This window comes from Eptatretus burgeri, chromosome 1 (genome assembly GCF_056783735.1).
Source record: "Eptatretus burgeri isolate ZD-2024b chromosome 1, Ebu_testis_v1, whole genome shotgun sequence".
NCBI lineage: Eukaryota > Metazoa > Chordata > Myxini > Myxiniformes > Myxinidae > Eptatretus > Eptatretus burgeri.
The window spans coordinates 147,007,009-147,027,865 of NC_140961.1; the positions used below are offsets into that span (position 1 = coordinate 147,007,009).

The following is a 20,857-nucleotide window of genomic DNA, read 5'->3' on the forward strand; positions in this document are numbered from 1 at the left end:
ATGGTCACCTGTCTCTGCTATCATCTGAGCTCAAGCGTTTGAACATTGGTATTGCAGCACTCTCTGAGGTTCAGAGACCGCATTGTGGTGAGATCTTGGCAGGTGGTTCCAACTACTAATGATCTGGTCACTGATGGTTACCATGCTCAATAAGTTGCTGGAGCTGTGTCCAATAAGCTGACTCCATGATAATTGAGGTAACACCAGTCAAGGAGTTTATTATTAGACTGAGGATTCATCACCCCTTGGGTGTCATTTGCTTGGTCTCTGTATGTGCTTCGATTGAGATGAGTGATCTCAACATGAAGCACACCTTCTATGCTGCACTCGAGTCTGTGGTTGATCAGTGCCCCAGGAGAGATAACATTCCAGTCTTGGGGGATTTCAAAGCATCGACTTGCACTGACAGGGATGGTTATGAAACATGTGTTCATCTCAATTGGTCAGTCACTGTAAACCAGAATAGCAGTAAGTTCCTTGACTTTGCAAGAATTCATGGACTTAGGGTGGCTAATTCATTGTTTCAGCACCCACAGCCTCATTGCTGGACTTGGTATTCCAACACTGGTGGTGTGGCAAAGTAGATTGACCTTGTGCGTGAATATGGTAATGAAAGGATGATTCAGACCTGCATGGTATACTGGAGTGTTCATTTCCTCAATACCCACCACAGGGTTATTGAAGCAACTCTGAAGATGGAGGTTAATTCCAGCAGAAAGACTTAGACACAGAAATTGTGCATTGCATTCCTCCAAGCCCATCCCTTGGTGTCCTACATTTAAAGCAGAGTATGGTCGGCTCTTGACAGAGGAGTCAAAAGTGAAGGCCCACTGGGCTGGTACCATTGAGCGACTGTACATGGATGACCAACCAGCAGTTGAGTTGGGCGTCAGTGGTGTAAATGTTCCAATTGCTGACCCTCCAATCAACTGGGAACCACCTTTGTTTGGTGAAAACCAGGCTGCAGTGAACCAGTTGATAGGGAGTAAAGCTCCAGGGATCTCTGGCATCCATGCTGAACTTCTCAAGGCTGGTGGAAATGCTGTACTTATGTCATTGCATACATTTCTGTGCGCTGTTTGGAACACAGGCATCATACCAACCGAATGGAAGAGGTGCAATGTTGTCTCTCTTTAGAAAGGAAAGGGTAATCGCCAGTCATGCAAGAACCACCAAGAGGTGATGGTGGTCTCAATGCTGGGCAAGATCTTTGCTCATATATTAATTGATGAGGTTCGCTACCATCTGCTTGAGCACCAGCACCAAGGACAGTCAGGTTTTACACCAAAGAGGTCTATGATTGACCAGATTCTTGCTCTTCGGGACTTCACTGAATGCAAACAAGAGTTTCCTCAGGGGCTGCTCACAGCTTATGTTGATATCTGCGAAGTATTCAATTCAATGAATCGATTAATCAGAATCCTCTGGAGGATTCTTGGTTTTCGTGGGGAGCCAACAAAACTGATCAATCTGATTTCTGTACAATACAAAGGTAATGAGAGAGATGTGAGGTGCGGTGGTTCCATCTCTGACTTATTTCCAGTTGCAGCTGGAGTTCATGAGAGGTGTGTCCTGGCCACCACATTTTTCATCAGTTGGTTAAAGTGGATTATGGGGAGGATGTCAGATAGTTGAAGTCGCATTGCATCGTTTGGGAATGTCGACATTTCTGACATTGATTTTGCCAATGATGCTGTCATCTCGGCAGGAATGCGAGATATCATTATGTCGGTCCTCGAGGTGCTGAACTTAGTCAAATTACATCTTGGATGCTACTCTCTTGCCTGTTCCTGTTTGTGGTGACATTTTTGAGATCACAGAATGATTCAATTCCCTTGGCAGTGATTTTCATGTCTCTGCATGTTGTGAGCCAGATGTCAAGAGGGATCTGGGTCAGCCCTGGGGAATCAGGATTCACTGAATAATGGGGATTGCACTGTTAATACCTATGCAAGAGGACAAAAATGCAATGTTTAAGTCCATGGCGCTTCCAGTCTTGCTCTATGGATGTGAGACTTGGACTCTGATGAAGGATCTGAGATGGAGATTTCACTCATTTGGTACAATGTCTCTTTGGAGAATCCTTGGCTTCTCCTGGTCAGACTTTGTTTCCAATGAGCCCTTGCTGAGAGAGACTCAGAGGAGATTTATTACTTTTATAGTCCGTGAGCATCAGCTGCGGCTATGTGGTAGTTTACTGTGGCTATGAAAGTATTTTACTGTGGCTACTGTGGCTATTTACAGCTGCGGCTATGTGGTATGCGGCTATGTGCTCATTTTACTGACCCTGATACTTCTCACCAAACTTTCTCAGTGACGGGCCTCGTGAGAGGAAGCCAATGGGCCGACCACATGGTTGATCCGCATCTTAATAAGATGGGGATTATCCATGCATTTACCTGGGGGATGGCCAGCTGAAGGTCCCTGTTGTGCTGTTGGAATCAGGACGTAGCAATGCACTGCTCCTGCACTTGCTCCCTTACCTGACCTGACCTGGAGAGGTCATTAAAGTTTTCCAAGAACCAGGTTCATCCAGAAGTACTACATTGGGAAAAGCAACCTCAAAGCAAGATTATGAAGCATTTTTTCAAGCATCCTTTATGTCATACAAATAAAGTGTTGCAAAACCAACCTGTTCCATTTGAGTATTCTTGACTCGTGCATGGCATACAATCAAAGCAGCAGAAAGGTTCCCCTTTACGTGCAACCTTTCGTGTCCCTTGGACACACGGCATGCTGCAAACCGATTGTGGAACCTGGAAAATATTTCCATTATGTTTTTCATTGAAGCTTTACAACTTTAAAGATCATTTATCAGCACGATCAATTTTGGAGATCTTATCATTGTTTAAGAGCCGATTGCACATGAATGTTTCTCAATTGCAATATTGATATAATTGAGATGGTGGAGACATTCCAACATACAATTCATTCAACACAATGATATGGCAGAGGAAGTTTAAAAGCAAGAGCATACAGGAAAAGAAAGAAGGAGCTGATAATCTCAGTCCCCCACCTTTTGGGTTGCAAGAGAAATAAATCTATGGAACATGAAAGCTAAACCTTAATCGTTTCTTGAAATATCACATTCACAAGGCAGGTTGCAGAGATGGTTGCCATGGCAACAGTATCATGAGCCAATCATGTGCACACTAAAGTCCACGGAGGAATGCTCGGATTAATGTAGCTCATTTTAATGTTCCCCATCTCTGATTTTGTTGGAGGGACTGGGGATTGAAAAGTAACATCTTGCCTCAATCGATGGACTCAATTGACAGCCTTTGCATAACTTTCCATTTGTTTTTAGTTTGTATATGCAGTTAAGGCTCGTGGAAGAGCTGGTAAAGTGAATGGATCAGGACATAACAGACAAAAACATGATGCAAAACACACACGAATAGGGTGGACAAAATGAATACAGGGGAAACTCCAAGGAGGGAAAACTGGAAAATTAGAAGGATGGATTTGGGTGTGGTTAATGATGGTAGAAAAAAAAATCATGCTTTGGGATAAGGGACGATTTGAGATGGTGATGAACAACTGTCTTGGAGATCTGAGGGAAGAATGAAATTGGAGGGGATGTGGAAGTTGATCCTCCTGGTGGGGGAAAAAAAAGAGGAACAAATGAGTGGAGGTGAGCAGTGATCCTGTATTTTGGTAGTTTCACCAGAAGGGTGTTGGTGGTAGACCGTGTCAGCCCTGGGGAAACAAGGGGGGAGGTGGGGACAAAGCACAAAAAGAGGAGTTTGCAAAGACCAGAAAGGAGGCAGTCGCATACAGAACACCGACCTATTTGTGGTGATATGGTGATTGACCCAGGGACTCAGCTTCAGCATCGGAGATGCAAATAATCTTAAAGGCCTTGGTTTCTACAGCATCAAGCTGAACAAGATGTGAGGGAGGAGACCATCCCAGAGGGGCGAGCAGTACTCTGTCATGCTGCAGATGAAGGCCTTTCAAGTGGATAGTACTTCAGGTGTCTCAAAGTAGGACATTGGATGATGGAGAATCCCTCGTTGAGATGTAGGCTGGCTTTGGAGGCCAATTTTGAAATGTTGTTTGCCAAAGAAAGATCATGGCTGAAAGTAACACCCATGAGTTTGACTGACTGAATTTCCTCAAGAGGACTATTGAGAAAGTAGATAGGATTGCAAGACAGTTGTCGATGCTAATTTCTCCAAAAATTAGCATAATGGGTTTGAGGGTGATAAAAATTAAATGCAATAAAAATAAATAATGTTGCCAATGAAACGGGAAAAAGGTGAATGTTTTTGGCATATTGCACAATTTATTGTTATAATGCTTAAATGAGAAATGTACTCAAATATAACATGATTATTACATGTATGTGCTTGAAGATTTATCAATTTCATTTGTACATATTTGCATTTTAAATGACCTTATATCTCTTTTGCACTGGAAGCGGATCAATCTGCTTGGTGAAAAAGTGTCCCTTGTTCCCCGAAACAGATTCAATTGGACTTCGAAATAATCTTTAATCATTATTTAGTGTAATAGAATTATCAATTATTTGATTATGTTCTGCTTATGAAGGGATTCTCAAATGTAGACAATTATATGGCTTCTGGAAGTCGGGCTGGCGGCATCATTCTAGCTTCAATGGAATGATTGCTTGAGGTGATATCCAGATGTCTTTTTACACTCTTGTCAGCTTCAGATTATAAATCTTTCCCTCGCCTTTTTAATGAGGGGTGACATTCTGATCTCCGGAACAAGGAGCAATGTGTGATCCATTCTATTGCCCGAAGGGCTGAAGTCTTGATGTAATTCTGTCTCGAGGATGATCAAAACATCATTGGATGATCTCACCCCCTCTGATCCATGAATATTATCTAAAAACTCCCATCAATTTTTAGGTCATAAATATTCCTTATCCCTTCCAAATTAAGCTGACCTCCAGATGGCTGCTGCAACAAAGCTGTGAATGATCTCTCCCTTGGAACCCTCAACATGTCATTGGATGATCACCCTGTGGCATCAGCATGTCTGGAGGATGAACAGACAAAGTCCGACTGAATCCTCAGTAAAAATTCCAAGCTTCAATGTATCACAGAATTTTGGAGGAAGATTGTGTTGCATAACTTCTCCTGAATTCTCCACATCGATATGTTCGTTTGTTTATATGCTTATGTTTCTTTTTAATACATCACTCAAATGTAAAGGAGGAATTGAGAATTTCTTCAACACAGTCCTTTTGTAGTGAGATCGTAAGAGTGTGAGATTTCTTCGGATTGAAATACATTATCCAAGTGGTTGACCAGCAAGTGTTTTTTTTTTTTCAAAGTCGAAAGAGATGGAAAAGACTACGGCCTGCCTGCCTGAAGGAAAATGGATGGTACGGCAGAAGGTATTAGGTTAGGTATGGGAGCATACACCAGAGCAGTGGCTCACTGTGTCCAATTTCTGCCGCTACTCCAGGGGCTTCCATCTGGCCATCCCCCAGGCAGATGCCTCGCCCATCCACATCTCCTTGAGATTCTGATAAACCTGCCTCAACTACAAGGCACATGGTTAGCCCATTGGCCTTCTCTACTCAAGAGGCTCCCTCACTGAGAGAATCCCATGATCAGAATCAGCATAAAGAAATCGAGCCAAATGTCCACACAGCCACAACTGATGCCCACATACTATAAAATGCAAGAAATCTCATTTGAGTCTCTCTCAGCAACACTTGTTGGACACAACGTCTGATCAGCGATAGCCAAGGATTCTCCAAAGAGACCTGGCACCAAAGGAGTTAAGTCTTCATCTCAGATCCCTTGTCAGTGTCCACATATCGAATGTGTAGAGCAAGAATGGAAGTACCAAAGGCTTGAAGACTCAGACTTTTGTCCTCCTGCATAGGAACCAACAGCACCTGATGATTATCCAGTCAATCCATGATGCCACAGGCCAGACCTGGACGTGATGTTCACATGAAGAATGGGCAAAGATTTCAACATCACACTGTGCAAAACTGGTGTAGACCTATCCACAACGACTCATCACAGTCATTGCTGCAAAAGGTGCTTCCACCAAGTACTAACTGAAGGGGCTGAACACTTTTGCAACCAATGAATTTTGATTTGTACATGTTTATTTTTTACAGGTATTCCTGGCATGTAACCTCCTTCAACTCTATCAGTGTTTCGATTGAACTCTTCAGTTATGAATAAAAAAGTTCATTTAGAAAAATTGTATCAACAGAATTCATAATTCTTCCAAAAACGGAATTATTGGTTGGGGTTGAATTTGCAGGCCAATGCACATGTCCAGTAACTCAGCCCTGACTGAGGCCTTGAAGTCAAATAAAGCCTGTGTTGGTGCTGCAAACTTATGGTTGCTTGTCCATGCTTCATCCTTTTAAATGATGAGCATCAATCAAGGAAGCAGCATGTACCATTGTAATGTTTTGGTAGTACTCAGCCAATGTTGGTTTCAAACTGCCAAATTCCCAGACACAGAGCTGATATGATGACACTAACATTCTGCTTTCAGAAACAAACCAACTTAGCAAATCGAGTTCCGCAATGTTGGCCCTCCATCAAACTCGATTCAACATAAACTGTGTATATAATTTTTTTTAGACTTCGCGGATCTAAGGCTCGAAGTGCAGCTGCTGAAAACATCTCACAAAGATGGAGGTACAGTTGAATACACGTGACACAAGACATGACTGCTCGACAAGAAAAACAAAGCCACTGAGCTTGGGGGCAAGTGCCATTACATCCAGGGGCACTCTGGGAACCAGTGACATCAAAACCTTTGTGGCACAACCTTTCTCACAGCATGCAGTTGGGCATTTCAAAAGGAGGTATTTCCTCATTGTTATGTCGGCCAACCTCTGGGGATTACCCATGCTCTTATCTTTTTAAAAGCTGAACATCAATCAAGGAAGCAGCACTTGCCATTTTAAGCACATACCATTTTTAAAGTCTTTGGGAGGACTCCACCAGGGTTTCAACTGCTAACTTCTCAGAATTGGAGCAGATGCTTTGACCATTACACCACCAAGCCTGATCAACATAAATAAACGAAGTAAACTTACCTTTGTACTGCCATCACTCCAGTAGAAGTCATCTTTGTTCACAGAAAGCTTTTTGTCAGGCAAAGCATCAGAGTCAAAATGTCCAATAGTTTTGAAAAATATTTTTCCATTTGTATCTCTTTGCCATATTATGAGCTCATGTGGTGCAGGTGGGTCTCCATTTTCATCAAAAAACATTGTAGCTCCTGTAGTCGTTTTCCATCGGACATTTCGCATATAGAACAACAGCTGAGAATGGCAAACAAACAAAACATAAATATTAGAATGATTAAGAACAGGAAGATATCCAGATATTTGTTCAAGTCAATTTTTGTGGAAATGATAAAGTGTCAGCTCGACCCCTCAACAAGTCAATGGCAAAATAATAATAAAAAAATTTCTTCTTACTTGCCAGGGTTGAAAATCAGCTATCTTGGCACATGATGCATTTTGAAATAGATTGCTTGTGGAAGTACATGATTGGATGTCATTCAAAGCATATGCCACAACATATACAGCCTGGTAGGTGTAGAATGAAAAAAATAAATTGGAAACATCTGTAAATCGTGAATATATGTTACGTAATGATTCTTCTCCTGTGCACGGTGGGAGGTCAATTTTTTCTCCATCCCATGAGCATCTGAAAACATCTTCCCACATTTCAACAATATAATCATTCAATGATTTCTCATTCCGATAAAGTGGGACTTTTTTTCTTTTTTGTTTTTGATTTTGAAAAATCTTATTACGATCAGATGAAGAACTTCCCTTCTTGTTCTTGAGGGAAAATTAAATAATGGTTGGCAATATTTGATTCATGATGACTAATTTATTAATAAGAATATATTAAATTTACTGATTTCTGAAATAAATGATGAAGCAACTCTTCTATGGATTTATTTTGACATCACGTTCCTGAATTAAAATTGTTTTTCGCACATTTGTATGATGGAGGTATAAAGATGCTGTGGACATTTTATTCTGGACATAACAAAATAATATAGTTAACATTCAATCTCAATTTAAATTAACTAGTATGGGCCCGTAGGGTCGGGCCCATAGGTGTGTAAACGACGACTGCATTGGGGCATTATTTCAATTAGATTGGACCAACCGTATCATAAATTGCCATAACTTGGGAAACATACTCAGGTCCCCAGCGTCAATTGTGACGTCATATCAAACGAAGAAGAATTGTGTTGTCCTGTCATAAGTCGACAGATAAATGGCAGTAACTTGGGAACCGCTTGTCCGATCGATATCAAACCTTGAAAAGCACATCCGCGGGGCCCCGGCAATATTCCTGGCAAGTTTGTCAGATTGGACCGTCGATCGTGCAAATAAATAAATAAATAAGCATTAATTGTGACGTCATTCGTGACGTCATAACACCGTGTCTTGTCATTGGCCGACAGATAAATGGCCGTAACTTGGGAACCGCTCATCCGATCGATATCAAACCTCGAAAAGGCACGTCCGTGGGTCCCCTGCAATATTCCTGGAAAGTTTCAATCCGATCGGGCTGGCGGTTGTCCATAAACGGCGGTCGCAGACAGACAGACAAACACACACACACACACAGAGATTGCTGGAATTATAGATAGATTATCTGCAAAAACTCAAAAACCTGCGTACTCTGAAAGAAATGAGGGCAGAAGTTCAAAATCATAATGTGCAGATGGGTCGACTTTGCTTACCTGTCTGAGCAACAAATTTTGAATAATGTGTATTCATATTCAATCCCTCACGTTATGAGCCTGGTGTTGGCGCAGTGGTTAGGGCAGCGGCTTGGGATCCAAGAGGTCCTGAGTTCAAGCCCCATTGGGCCACTGAATTAATACACCAGGGGGTTGACTCAGCCTGTCATCCTTCCGAGGTCGGCGAAATGAGTACCAGTATACTGGGCCGGTGTATACCCCGGTTAAAATAGGTGTACCATATCCCTGTGTCATAAGAGGCGACCAGGGTTGCGTCAGGAAGGGCATCCGGCGTAAAACATGTGCCAAATCACGATGCGGATCATACGGATGATCCGCTGTGGCGACCCCTAACGGGAGCAGCCGAAAGAAGAAGAAGAAGATATTCAATCCCTCACGTTATGATGTCGATATTTTTTTCTTCTATTTTCTCCTAATTGCATGATTGATATAAAAATAAACTGTCTCTTCCTGCCTTTCTTCCTGCCAGATTTAATACCAGATGGGGTTGACTCAGCCTGTCATCCTTCCAAGGTGAGCAAAATGAGTACCAGCTTGCTCGGATGGTTGAAGGATTCAAATATCCTATGTCAGAGTGGAGACCAATCCAGGATTGTGCCCAATAGCCCAAGAGACTGCCTCGGGAGCACCAAAGCTCTGTACAGAGCATGGTCCCAATGGATGGATGTACAGACTGATGTTATACATTCAGATAGATGTGCAAGATGATATTTGAGCTTGAGGATATCGTCAGAAAGAAAACCGAAAGTTAGCAAATAATAAAAATAAATATATAAAAATAGATCAATTCACGTAAAACATTTGGATAAATAATTGCAATGCATTGTTTACCTCTGTATTGTTGATGTAATTCGAATTCATTATAGACAATCGGTGCCATGGTTTCATTTTTACAAGGAAATCATAAAATCCAGGAATATGTCCAAGTTTTTGTACAAAACCAATTGTCCCCTGGAGGATATGTGCATACCGAGATGAGGCAAATAGCTGGGATATTATCCAGGCAGATGCTGCTATCCATGTTCTTCCTGTCACATTTTGTAGTAGAACCTCCTCCAACAAAGGCAATGCATCTTGATCACTTGAGTACAATATAATAACGTTTGCATTTGTCTCCGCCACAAGTTTTCCTTCACTCTCAGAAAAAATGAACATGTTAAAAACAGCAGAATGAGAATGGCAATGTTTTACAGATAGCCTTTATTTTAAGACAACCCAAGATGACCGAGATTTATCACGTTTCATGGAGGTTGAGCAGGCTTAGATTCACTCCAGCTCTGGCCCTCAATATCTATCATTATAATGATTTGACATTTAAAGTCAAGTTTGTGTGATCATCGATTCGCCGATGAGGAACTGACTGAAGCAATCTGTAAACATCGATTCTATTGGCCTGCTAGATTGAATAAAAAAAACAGTGAAGTGCATTAAAGTCAATGATTTTGAAAACAACATTGAAAAATTGATAAAGCACATGGCATTACTTGGATGACTGTTAATATATCATTGAAAAGAGAGAATGGAAAACGAGATTCATTGTGAAGGCTTCTTCATTCTCTCAGTGGTTAGCATATTTTATCAAAGTTCTGTTGATTCCATTTTTCATTAAAATAGCTTTTTAAACACAAATCATAATTCCAAAGTAATATGAAAAAATATAATTCTCATTGTAATCTCTCAGAAAAAAAAACATGTCTGATGAAAACAAGTGAAGATATATATGAAGTGAAGATGAAAACAAGTGAACAAGTTCCATTTCACATAGACCATCAAACTACATCTTCCAATGTTGTTTAAGTTCTAACTGAACTTTTAATTTTAGAATTCCCTTTCCTTACAGGAAACTGCAGTGCCTGAATTCACAGTATAGAATATAGATAGTGGAATTGCTCAGGTTTGGACAATTAACGTTTTTTCAGTAAAATGCTTTTGAGTGCACCTCAATTTATCTCAGGTGAGGCTACATTTCAACCAAATATACTTGATACAGAATTTGTATCAAAATGAAATTTTGGATTGGAAAAAAAAAAAGTCTCAAAAATTTGTTTAAGGGATGTTAAAAAACTTTGACACAAGAGATAATAAATAACGAATGAAAGCAGACCTTACCAAACTTCTGAAAGATTTCTTGACTTTTCACTGTTGGTAACAGTTCACGGAAGGCAATACAAACTTCTTTGCTTTCAATTTCATTCAGAATTTGATTTAAACCAGTTCGACCAAAATCATCATCCACAGCGAAAGCACCAACAAATACCCATTTATAATGGAGCACTAAGCGGGCGATGGCCTCGGCATGATGCAAGTCACTGGGAACAGTTCTCATGAAAGTGGGGAATGTCTGTTTGTTACTTAAACACTTGCAGGCAGCTGCACCACTTATCTATACAAAGGAAAAAAAAGTTTTTATTATTTTGAAAAATAAGTGAGAATGTGAACACTTTCAGACAACTATTGCTTCCACTAATATGAGGTCAAGTCAGGTCAGGTATGGGAGCATGTGCCAAAACAGCGCGTCGCTGCATCCACTTTCAGCCGGTACTCCAGGGGCCTCCGTCTGGCCTTCCCCCAGGCAGATGCCTGACCCATCCCCATTTCCTTGAGATGCTGGTCAACCTGCTGCAACCACGAGGAACGTGGTCGGCCCCATTGGCCTCCTCCACTCACGAGACTCCCTCGCTGAGAGAATATGGTGAGCAGGATCAGCATCAGGAAAACGAGCCCCATGTCCATACAACCGCAACTGATGCTCACAGACCATGCAGGTAACAAATCTCATCCGAGTCTCTCTCAGCAACCGCTCATTGGACACAAAATCTGACCAGCGATAACCAAGGATTCTCCGAAGAGACCCGGTACCAAAGGAATTAAGTTTCCGTCTCAGATCCTTGGTCAGAGTCCAAGTCTCACATCCATAGAGCAAGACTGGAAGCACCATGGACCTGAAGACTCGGACTTTCGTCCTCATGCACAGGTACCGGCAGTGCCACACCCCATGATCCATTGAATCCAAGACTCCCCAGGCCCGACCCAGACGTCTATTGACCTCTGACTCGCAGCCAGAAGAGACATGAATATCACTGCCAAGGAAAGTGAATCTCTCCACGACCTCAACATCCTCACCACAAACAGACACAGACAGGACAGCACATCCAAGATGTCATTGAAAGCCTGGATCTTAGTTTTGACCCAAGAAACCCGTAATCCCAGCGGCTCCGACTCCTCATTCAGCTCGTCGAGGGCCCCCAAAAGGATATCTAAAGTCTCCGCAAAGATTAATGCATCATCTGCGAAATCAAGGTCCGAGATCTTTACATTCCCAAACGATGCACCGCAGCTTGACCTTTCCAACATCCTCCCTAAAATCCAGTCCATACAAGTGCTGAAAAGTGTGGGGCCCCAAAAGTGTGGGAAAAGTGTGCCCCCCCAAAAGAAAAAGCCAGTACACACCCCTGAAGAACTCCAGTAACAACTGGAAATAAGTCAGAGATGGGACCACCACACTTCACAGCACTCTCAGTACCAGAGTAGAGTTCAGACATCAGATCGATCAGTTTTGGTGGCACCCCACGAAGACCAAGAATCCTCCTGAGGGCATCCCGATTCACTGAATCGAATGCTTTACAGAGGTCAACATAGGCTGCAAGCAGCCCCTGCCGAAACTCTCGTCTGCGTTCGGTGAGGACACGAAGAGCAAGGATATGGTCAATCGTTGACCTCTTTGGTGTAAAGCCTGACTGCTCTGGACGCTGGTGCTCAAGCAGATGGTGGCGAACCCTATCAAGAATTATCTGAGCAAGGACCTTGCCCGGCACTGAGAGCAGCGTCACCCCTCGGTAGTTGTTGCAGTCTTGGCGATCACCCTTCCCTTTCCAGAGAGGGACAACAAGGCCCCTCTTCCAATCAGTTGGGATGATGCCTGTGCTCCAGGCAGAGCACAAAACTGCATGCAACGACACGAGTGCAGCATATCCAACAAGCTTGAGAAGTTCAGCATGGATGCCACAGATCCCTGGAGCTTTACCCTGTTTCAACCGGTTCACCTCAGCCCGTGTTTCCACAAGCGAAGGTGGACCAGAATTGATTGGAGGATCAGCAACAGGGATTGTAACACCATTGACATCCAACTCGACAGCTGGTGGATCAGCCTGGTACAACCGCTCAAAGTAACCGGCCCAGCAGCCCTTCATTTCAGACTCCTCGTTAAGAGCCAACCACTCTCTGCTATAACTGCAGTGCTCCGAGGGATGGGCTTGGATGAATGCAATGCACGAATTCCCCTGTAAGCGAGACGAGAATCACCTGTCCACAGGTGATGCTCTATCCCCTCACAGATTCCACGCACATAGGCCTCCTTGTCCACCATTAGTGCATGTACAGTTTTACACCTCAGCTCCCTGAACAGCTCAGCTCTGGAATACATGTGCAGCAAGGAATACATGTGCAGCAAGGAATACATGTGCAGCAAGGAATACATGTGCATTCGATCACTACAAAATAAGTCAGCAATTAGCCAGCATAAGCACGGAGTCCGGTATACTCTCAATTCTAACCATTCAACGAGCACCAAGTGAACCACCGCCGTAAATGACAATGCCCCGGGGACAATCCCACCAACCGCCAGTTTTATCTGTCTCGTGTGCAAGTCGCGCGACACGTGATCACGCGTCACATCCTTTAATTCATCACATTCTCCCCGTCTTTAAAGTGTAACTAGAGGCTCAACTAAAGGCCCGGTCACACATTGACGTTTTAGCCAGCGATGGCAACGTATTAAAATGTATGTAAAACGCTGGCTTACGTTGAACTTTTGATGTTTTTTTTTTAAAAGATTCGGACGTATTCATAGCGACTTGATCTTATGTTTAACGCATTGGTAACGGACACAGAACGTTTCGTTGTGTTATAGATAACTTATACCAACGAATGCTGAACCTGTTGTTGGCCTACACAACCGATGCCCAACGATAGTCTAACTTAGGCATAGCGTGTTGCACGCATCGCCGACGATGTCGTGACGTAGCCTATTAAAAGGCTGACGCACAACGATTCGAATCATAACTGCCGTAGAAATGGAAGTGTCAACATCGCGGTCACACCTTGGCGATCTTGCCACCGTATGCCGACCTAAGAAAAATGTGTCTAAAACGTTGGGGGCACGTCAAATACGGTATGAGTAAGTTTGGTATACGTGAGTACAACGCTAAAGTACGCTATCATACGTCGTAGTAAGTAGAGTACGTCAATAAATTTTAAACATGTTCAAAATTTTACGATGTACTCGGCGTATGACACACGTTCCGCATGCGATGGGGATAAGTTTTACACACGATATGTGGACGCTTACACACGTCCACAAAGGCTATTATAAGCTACTAATAAGTCGAAACACGTCGTGGTAATGTCTTTTTTACGCGAAACTTATTTCTAACTTATGTTTGACGTGCTTTGAACCAATTCTTTACGTAGTCCCAACACACATCGACATATGTAGACGTATTCCAATGACGTCTTCCGGTCGACAAAAAAAAAAATTAACGTGTTTCTAGCTTACAACTGCCATATAAAGATGTGTTCCCAGCGGTTTTGGAAATTGGTATATAAAAATGGTGTTCATACAAGGGGAACCCAACAGTGTTTTCGAGTCCTTTTTGAGTCGATGTCCATGTCAGCAGTAACAGTATCAGTATCAGTATTAGTATTAGTAGTAGTTTCTTCATGTTGGCAGTAGTAGGTTGAGTGTGAGGGGGAGGGTGTGTGTTATGATGGATCGTCCTTGCGTTTAACGATTTAAATGATAAACTCAACGATTTAAATGGCTGCATCTCCACTATTGAAAGTAGACGCTTGCGCTCAACAACTGGATTTTTTTTTTTACACTCAACGACTTTCAAACGGTACCACTCAACTATTTTCATTGTTTACAATGAACGATTTAAATTGCTGTCACTCGCCTTTGTTTTTTGACGCTCGCGCTCGGAAATTTTAATCGTTTCTATTGAACGTGCTAAATCGCTCAAACCCCACTATTGAAAGTAGACGCTTGCGCTCAACAATTGGATTTTTTTTTTACACTCAACGACTTTTAAACGGTACCACTCAGCTATTTTCATTGTTTACAATGAACGATTTAAATTGCTGTCACTCGCCTTTGTTTTTTGACGCTGGGGTTTGGAAATTTGAAGCGTTTCTTCTGAACGTGTTAAATCGCTCAAACTCGACTATTTTAAATAGACGCTGCCGATGGACATTTGGAATCATAGCCAAGCTAGACATCGAAGTGTGAACATCCTCGTCATGCCGAAGAAAAGTTTGAAGAATGCTGCAAATAAGTGTCCTGGCCGTGGCCGTGGACGCTGACGCAAGGACGATCCATTATACCGACGTCTTTCAGCCTATGAGTAACTTAAAAGTAACGTCTGTCGATGTATGGCAACGATCGCGTAACGTGCCAACAACACGTTAATCATAGGTTAGAAATAAGTTTCGGGTACGCTAAACATTACCTCGGCGTGTCTCAACTTATGATTAACTTAAAAGTAGCATGTGTTGATGTCTGTCAACGATAGCAGACCGTGCATACAACTTGTGGCCAGCGTAGCGGAACGTGTGAGTCATACGCCGGCATACGTCGTGAAATTTCAAGCATGAAAAAATTTGAGGACAACCAAAAAGTACAACGTTTAAAGCCAGCGTACAACGACGTATGGCAGTGTTTTTCAGCATGCTCTCAATGTTATCAAAACTTACCCATAACGTATTCAACGTGTGCCAGCGTTTTAGAAAAAAAAATCAAAAATCGGCATACGTTGGCTAAAACGTCAATGTGTGACCGGGCCTTATCGCACCATGATTACTTCAACGCTATAGGAGTATATATTTCAAGCAGCACGAAATATTTAAACTACAGAAGCATACTGTTGTGGTTGAGGAAATTCTCAAACCACCATTCAGGTCCCGTAGGTGAGATATCGCTGTTAGTACATGTGTTGTTAGCCCAAACCAGTTGTTTAGAGGGAATAAATGTGATTCATTCGGGCTGCGACCCTTCAAGATAGCCGTTTTTCTGTTCTATCTTTATTTTGAACCAACCACGTCTCAACCGCCATCACACAACAACCACCAACCGCAACGCCGCTTCACTACAACAACAACGCCAACAGCCACGACCTTTACCTTCACAACTTGCTCTCGCAACCATCACATCACCGCCATTCCAAGCGTCACCGTGGCCAGGGACCGCCACTTTAGACCCTCCACCACCTTCACCTCTCCTTCTGCGGCCATTCCCGCAGCGCTTGTGGGCACCGATCCTGGACTCGTACAGGGCGCGCGCTGAGCAGCGGGTGCAAAAAGCGGCCTTTCCGAGGGGAAGTCGGATCGGGAATGATTCACGCCCACTTCTGATCCGTCCAATCATTAAGCGCGGGGCGATTTGGCCCCGCCTCCAGGCGCGTCAGAGGAGAATCGATCTATGCAAATTCGAGGATCAGGGGAGGTTCACGCCCACTTTTCCTCCATCCAATGGGCGAGCGTGGCTCCGCCCCCGAGCTCATCCTGATCAGGAAATTTGCATATGGGTTCTCCTGCCGTACTATAAAGCGCCGAGCGCGGGGCGAATTCAGTCAGTTTTTGCGTTTCGGTGAGTTGGAGAGGTGTGGCGGTGGCGGAGTGTGGCAGTAGCAGTCAAGACGGGTCTGGAGGAGAGTCAGTCTGTCGGGGTTCGGAGCCTGTCGGGGAGCTGCAGAGAGGGGAAGCCGGGAGCGCGGTCGAGGTCGCAGTGGAGTCGCTCGTCGCAGGACCCAAGCAAGCCAGCTATCCTCTTTCCCCAGAGCATCAACAATTCCCCCCTTTTCCCCCCCGCGCTGAGATAGTGCAGAAAGGGGGCCCCGTTCCCACCTCATTCCAAGCAGTGCCAACGAAACCCGCGGAGGAGCGCGGAGTCGGGGCACCGCCGCCACATTTGCGGCTCATCACAAGACGGGTAGGCTCCACCCGGTCTCGTGCCCACAGGCCCGTCTGCCCCCTTGTCTTTGAGGGTGGCCCTTTTCTTTTGCTTTTCAGTATATGTGTTGTCGGCGCCGTCTGTAAAGTAAAACTGTGTAAGTGTTGCAGTGTGCTCGCGTAGTCGGTAGTATCTCTGCATTGTTGTGTTTCTTTTGTTGCAACTGCTTTTGGTGCATAATTGTTGTAATTGTATATGTGTGCTTTCCGTTTGCCGCGGAATAAATGTGCCTCATGTTGAACTGTTTTTCCCATTTCGCTTCGTCTTTTCTTTAATTGAATCTCCATCTTGCTTCACGTAAAGAGTTGGTAGTGGGCTAAATACGCCTGATTATTAATCGGAACCGTCGAGGTTGACGATAACACCGCTCAGTTATCCCGATAGTACGGAACGCGTCGCTTAAAGTGGCCCCTGTCCGGAGTCGACCTGCGGCGAGGTGCGATCGCCCGGTCTACCCTATGTGTGGGTACTTAGGTAGGTCGAATTTGGCGAACAACCCTATCCCACGCGGGGGGCCGATTGGCACGATCGTGGTGAGGCCGAAAGGCCCACCCGTGACTAGTTCCCGGTGTTAGTCCGAGAGGGTCACGACAGAATTGTCCGTCCGGTGGGTGACGTGCCGCGATTCGAGTTACGTGGCCGCTCGCACGCCGGCGGGCGCGAATTCGCAACAATACATTTCAAGCAGTGAGGATTATTTTGAGTTATAGGAGCATGGTGAGGTGCCATCGAGGAATGCCGATAATCCCCTCGACAGATCGAGTCGGCGAGGGGTTTTATCCGTCGACCTCTCTGTGAGTAAATGGTGGTTTCATTTGAGGGAGGCTTCCGATCCTCTTGGGGAGCATCGACTCGTGTCGGGGATGACTCCTCGATCGCTCTCGGGTATAATGCGGTAGCTCCGTCGCCACCATTCTCAGGTGGAGTTCCTGGGGGGGAAACACCTGGGGAGGGAATGTCAGAGGGAGGAGTACCAGATGGAGGAGTTTCTGCAGGAGGAGTACCTGCAGGAGCCAGATGGCAAACCGACACAGTGGTCTCCCTGCCATCAGGAAGTCTAACATGAGCATACTCAGGATTAGCATCGATGAGTTTGACCTCCTCCACCATTGGTTCATACTTGCTTTGTCGTACCGGGCGCTTCATGAACACTGTTCCGGGAGAGGTTAGCCAGTTGGGCACCGATTGGCCGTCAACATAACGTCATTGGTGAGTAAACATTCGTTCGTGAGGAGTAGCATTGGTGGACGTACAGAGCAAAGAGCATATGGAATTCAGGGCATCAGGAAGGATAACCTCCCACCGCTCAGGCCCCAGTCCTCTCGATTTCAGCGCCAGGGTTACGGCTTTCCAAATGACTCCATTATACCGTTCCACCTGCCCATTACCCTGTGGGTTGTAACCCGTCGTTCGACTAGTTGTTATGCCTTGTTCATATTGGGCTGTTTGAGCTCGACCGACATGAAACACGGCCCTCTATCTGAATGTATTTACGACGGTTTCCCAAACATGGCAAAGAGGTTAGAGAGACATTTCACGACAGTGCCCGAGGTCATGTCCGAGCACGGGAATGCGAATGGGAACCTTGAGTATTCATCATCAACAGTGAGTATGTATATGTTGTCTGTCTCAGTCGGCAGGGGCCCTTTGAAGTCGATATTTAGTCTCTCGAAGGGAGAAGTGGCCTTGATCAATCTGCCGGGAGCGGCGCCATAGAATCTGGGTTTTAGTTCAGCACAAACTGGGCAAGAAGCATTCATTTGTTTAATATCGTCGATAGAATAGGGAAGGTTTTGTCTGCGCACAAAATGTGCCATTCTGGTTACTCCTGGGTGGCACAGAGCCTCATGGAGGTCTTGCAAAGCCCGACCGATTATCGCCGAACAGTAGACCCGAGAGAAGGTGTCTGCAGCAGGGTTTTCCCTCCCGGGCCGATAAACAATCTCATAACTATAACAAGATAGATCTATCCGCCATCTCATTATTTTCTCGTTCTTAATTTTCCCGTTATTTTTCCCATCAAATATGAAGGCAACGGATCATTGGTCTGTGACGAGTGTGAAGTGATTGCCCAGTAAATAATGTCTCCATTTACGTAGGGCTTCGACAATAGCATACGCTTCCTTCTCTCTTGCCGATTGTCTCTGCTCGCTTCCTGAGAGAGTTCTCGAGAAGAACTTGACAAGTCGTCCCGACTGATTGAGCGTCGCGGCGATCGCGTGATCGGAAACGTCCGTTTCCACAACGAATGGCGCTGTGCTGTCGATCGATAATACCACGGAATTACTGATATCATCTTTGAGGCTGTGGAAATCTTTTACAACAGCGGCATCTGGCGGGAAGTTTTTGCAATGCACCAGGGATGCATTTTCTAGGAATATTAGGGAATCCATCTAGCGTAGTAAGCGAACATTCCAATCACCCGATGCAATGACTGCAGGTCATGAGGTGGGGGTAGCTCACGGAGTGGGCACAATTGTTCAGGATCGGGCTTTATCGTGCCGTCGGCAATTGTGTAGCCGAGAAGATTAATTGACCTTGCCGAGAATACGCATTTCACGTAGTTGAGAGTCAGATTATATTTTCTAGCAATGCTCAAGAATCTGTCCAGATTCATATCATGTTCCCCCCGATCCTTACCGCATACCGTGACATTGTCCACGGAAACAAAAGTGTCTTTGAGGTTTTCATCCGAGATGATGTTGTCCATAACTCGTTGGAAGCAAGCTACTCCATTGGTGACACCGAACGGAATCCTCCTGAATTGATAGAGGCGTCTACCTTCCTGGAACGCGGTGTAAGGTTTGTTTTCCTCTCGAATGGGAATTTGATGATAGGCGCTTCGCAAATCGATGGTGCTGAATATTTTGTAATTGGCCACGCGTTCGACCATCTCGTCTATGCGCGGCAAAGGGTAGGCATCGAGTTGGGTGAAGCGATTGACCGTTTGAGAGTAATCGACAACCATGCATTTCTTATGGTTCTGACTGGTAGTCACCAACACCTGCGCGCGCCATGGCGAATCGCTCGGTTCTATCATACCTTCTTCCAGCAATCGCTTGGTCTCGGAAGCGATGAAGTCCATGTCAGCGGCGGTGTATCGTCGCGATTTGATCGCTATCGGTTTACGGTCCGGCGACAAGTTAGCAAACAGCTGTGGGGACGATACCTCTGCGGTGGTCAGAGCATTTAGAATTAGATGAGGTTTGCTTCCTCCAAAGGGTATTTCGATGCTCGCGTGCTGCTTGAGGACATTATGACCCAGAATTACATCTGCGCATAAATCAGGAAGCACAAGTACCCTTACATCCCGATGCGTGTAGCCTTTTACGTCCAACTCAACATGCAGTACCCTCGTACGCGGGACTGTAGTGATGTGGAGGCCATGCATACCGTATTGTCTGTCGGTTGGATCTTCCATTTCCTGTCTTTCGCTAGTGAGCTGTTGACGAAACTTTCAGAGCTACCGGTATCAATCAGAGCCTCAGCCACATGCCCGTTAATTCGTACGTTGATGATAACTTTGGATAGATTCCCCGGTGAAGCTGCTGTTACTTTCTTTTGTGAGTAGAGAGCTGCAGAAGTGGGTTTATTTCTAAGAGTCGATTTGCATACCCTGGTATAATGCCCTTTCTTGTCACAATTCATGCATGTGGCATCCCTGGCGGCGCATTTGTTACGGGGGTCTTTTATACCCACAAAAGAAGCATTTACCAACCGAAGTAGTTGCTGAGGAGTTTGTCGAGGTCTGGGTATCCGATTCCTCGGGTTTATCTCCATCCTCAGTGTCGGAAGTGTCCCGGGGGTTCCTTGAGTTCCTGCCGTAGCAGCGTTCATTAGCAACACCGGTGTCCCATATGACTCAGATTGCTGCCTGAAACGTATCCATAGCTCGGGCCTGGTCAGCTTCCATTTCAAGAGTGGGTTATGCTTTTTCCAGTAAGCGTTGCCGAATGAGGACTGACCGGAGCCCCTGGATGAAGGCCTCCCAGGTCGCTTCGTCTCGATGTTCCTCGGCGGTTACAGCCCGGAAACTGCAGTCTTTGCCCAACTGCCTCAGAGCTTGCAGGAACTGATCGATTGTCTCCCCGGGTGCTTGCCTGCGTG

The 20,857-nt window shown here is 44.8% G+C and overlaps 1 protein-coding gene across 1 annotated transcript in view; it reads right to left on the reverse strand.

The window, feature by feature from the left end:
- LOC147035711 (extracellular calcium-sensing receptor-like) overlaps positions 1 to 20,857 on the reverse strand; it is a 56,756-nt gene that overhangs the window by 8,700 nt on the left and 27,199 nt on the right. Inside the window, exons 3-7 of the mRNA XM_085869174.1 lie at positions 10,855 to 11,128; positions 9,577 to 9,875; positions 7,436 to 7,804; positions 7,049 to 7,276; positions 2,633 to 2,756 (exon numbers count right to left, since the gene is read on the reverse strand). Of these exons, the coding sequence (XP_085725300.1) occupies positions 2,633 to 2,756; positions 7,049 to 7,276; positions 7,436 to 7,804; positions 9,577 to 9,875; positions 10,855 to 11,128 (1,294 nt within the window). The remainder of the gene's footprint in view (positions 1 to 2,632; positions 2,757 to 7,048; positions 7,277 to 7,435; positions 7,805 to 9,576; positions 9,876 to 10,854; positions 11,129 to 20,857) is intronic.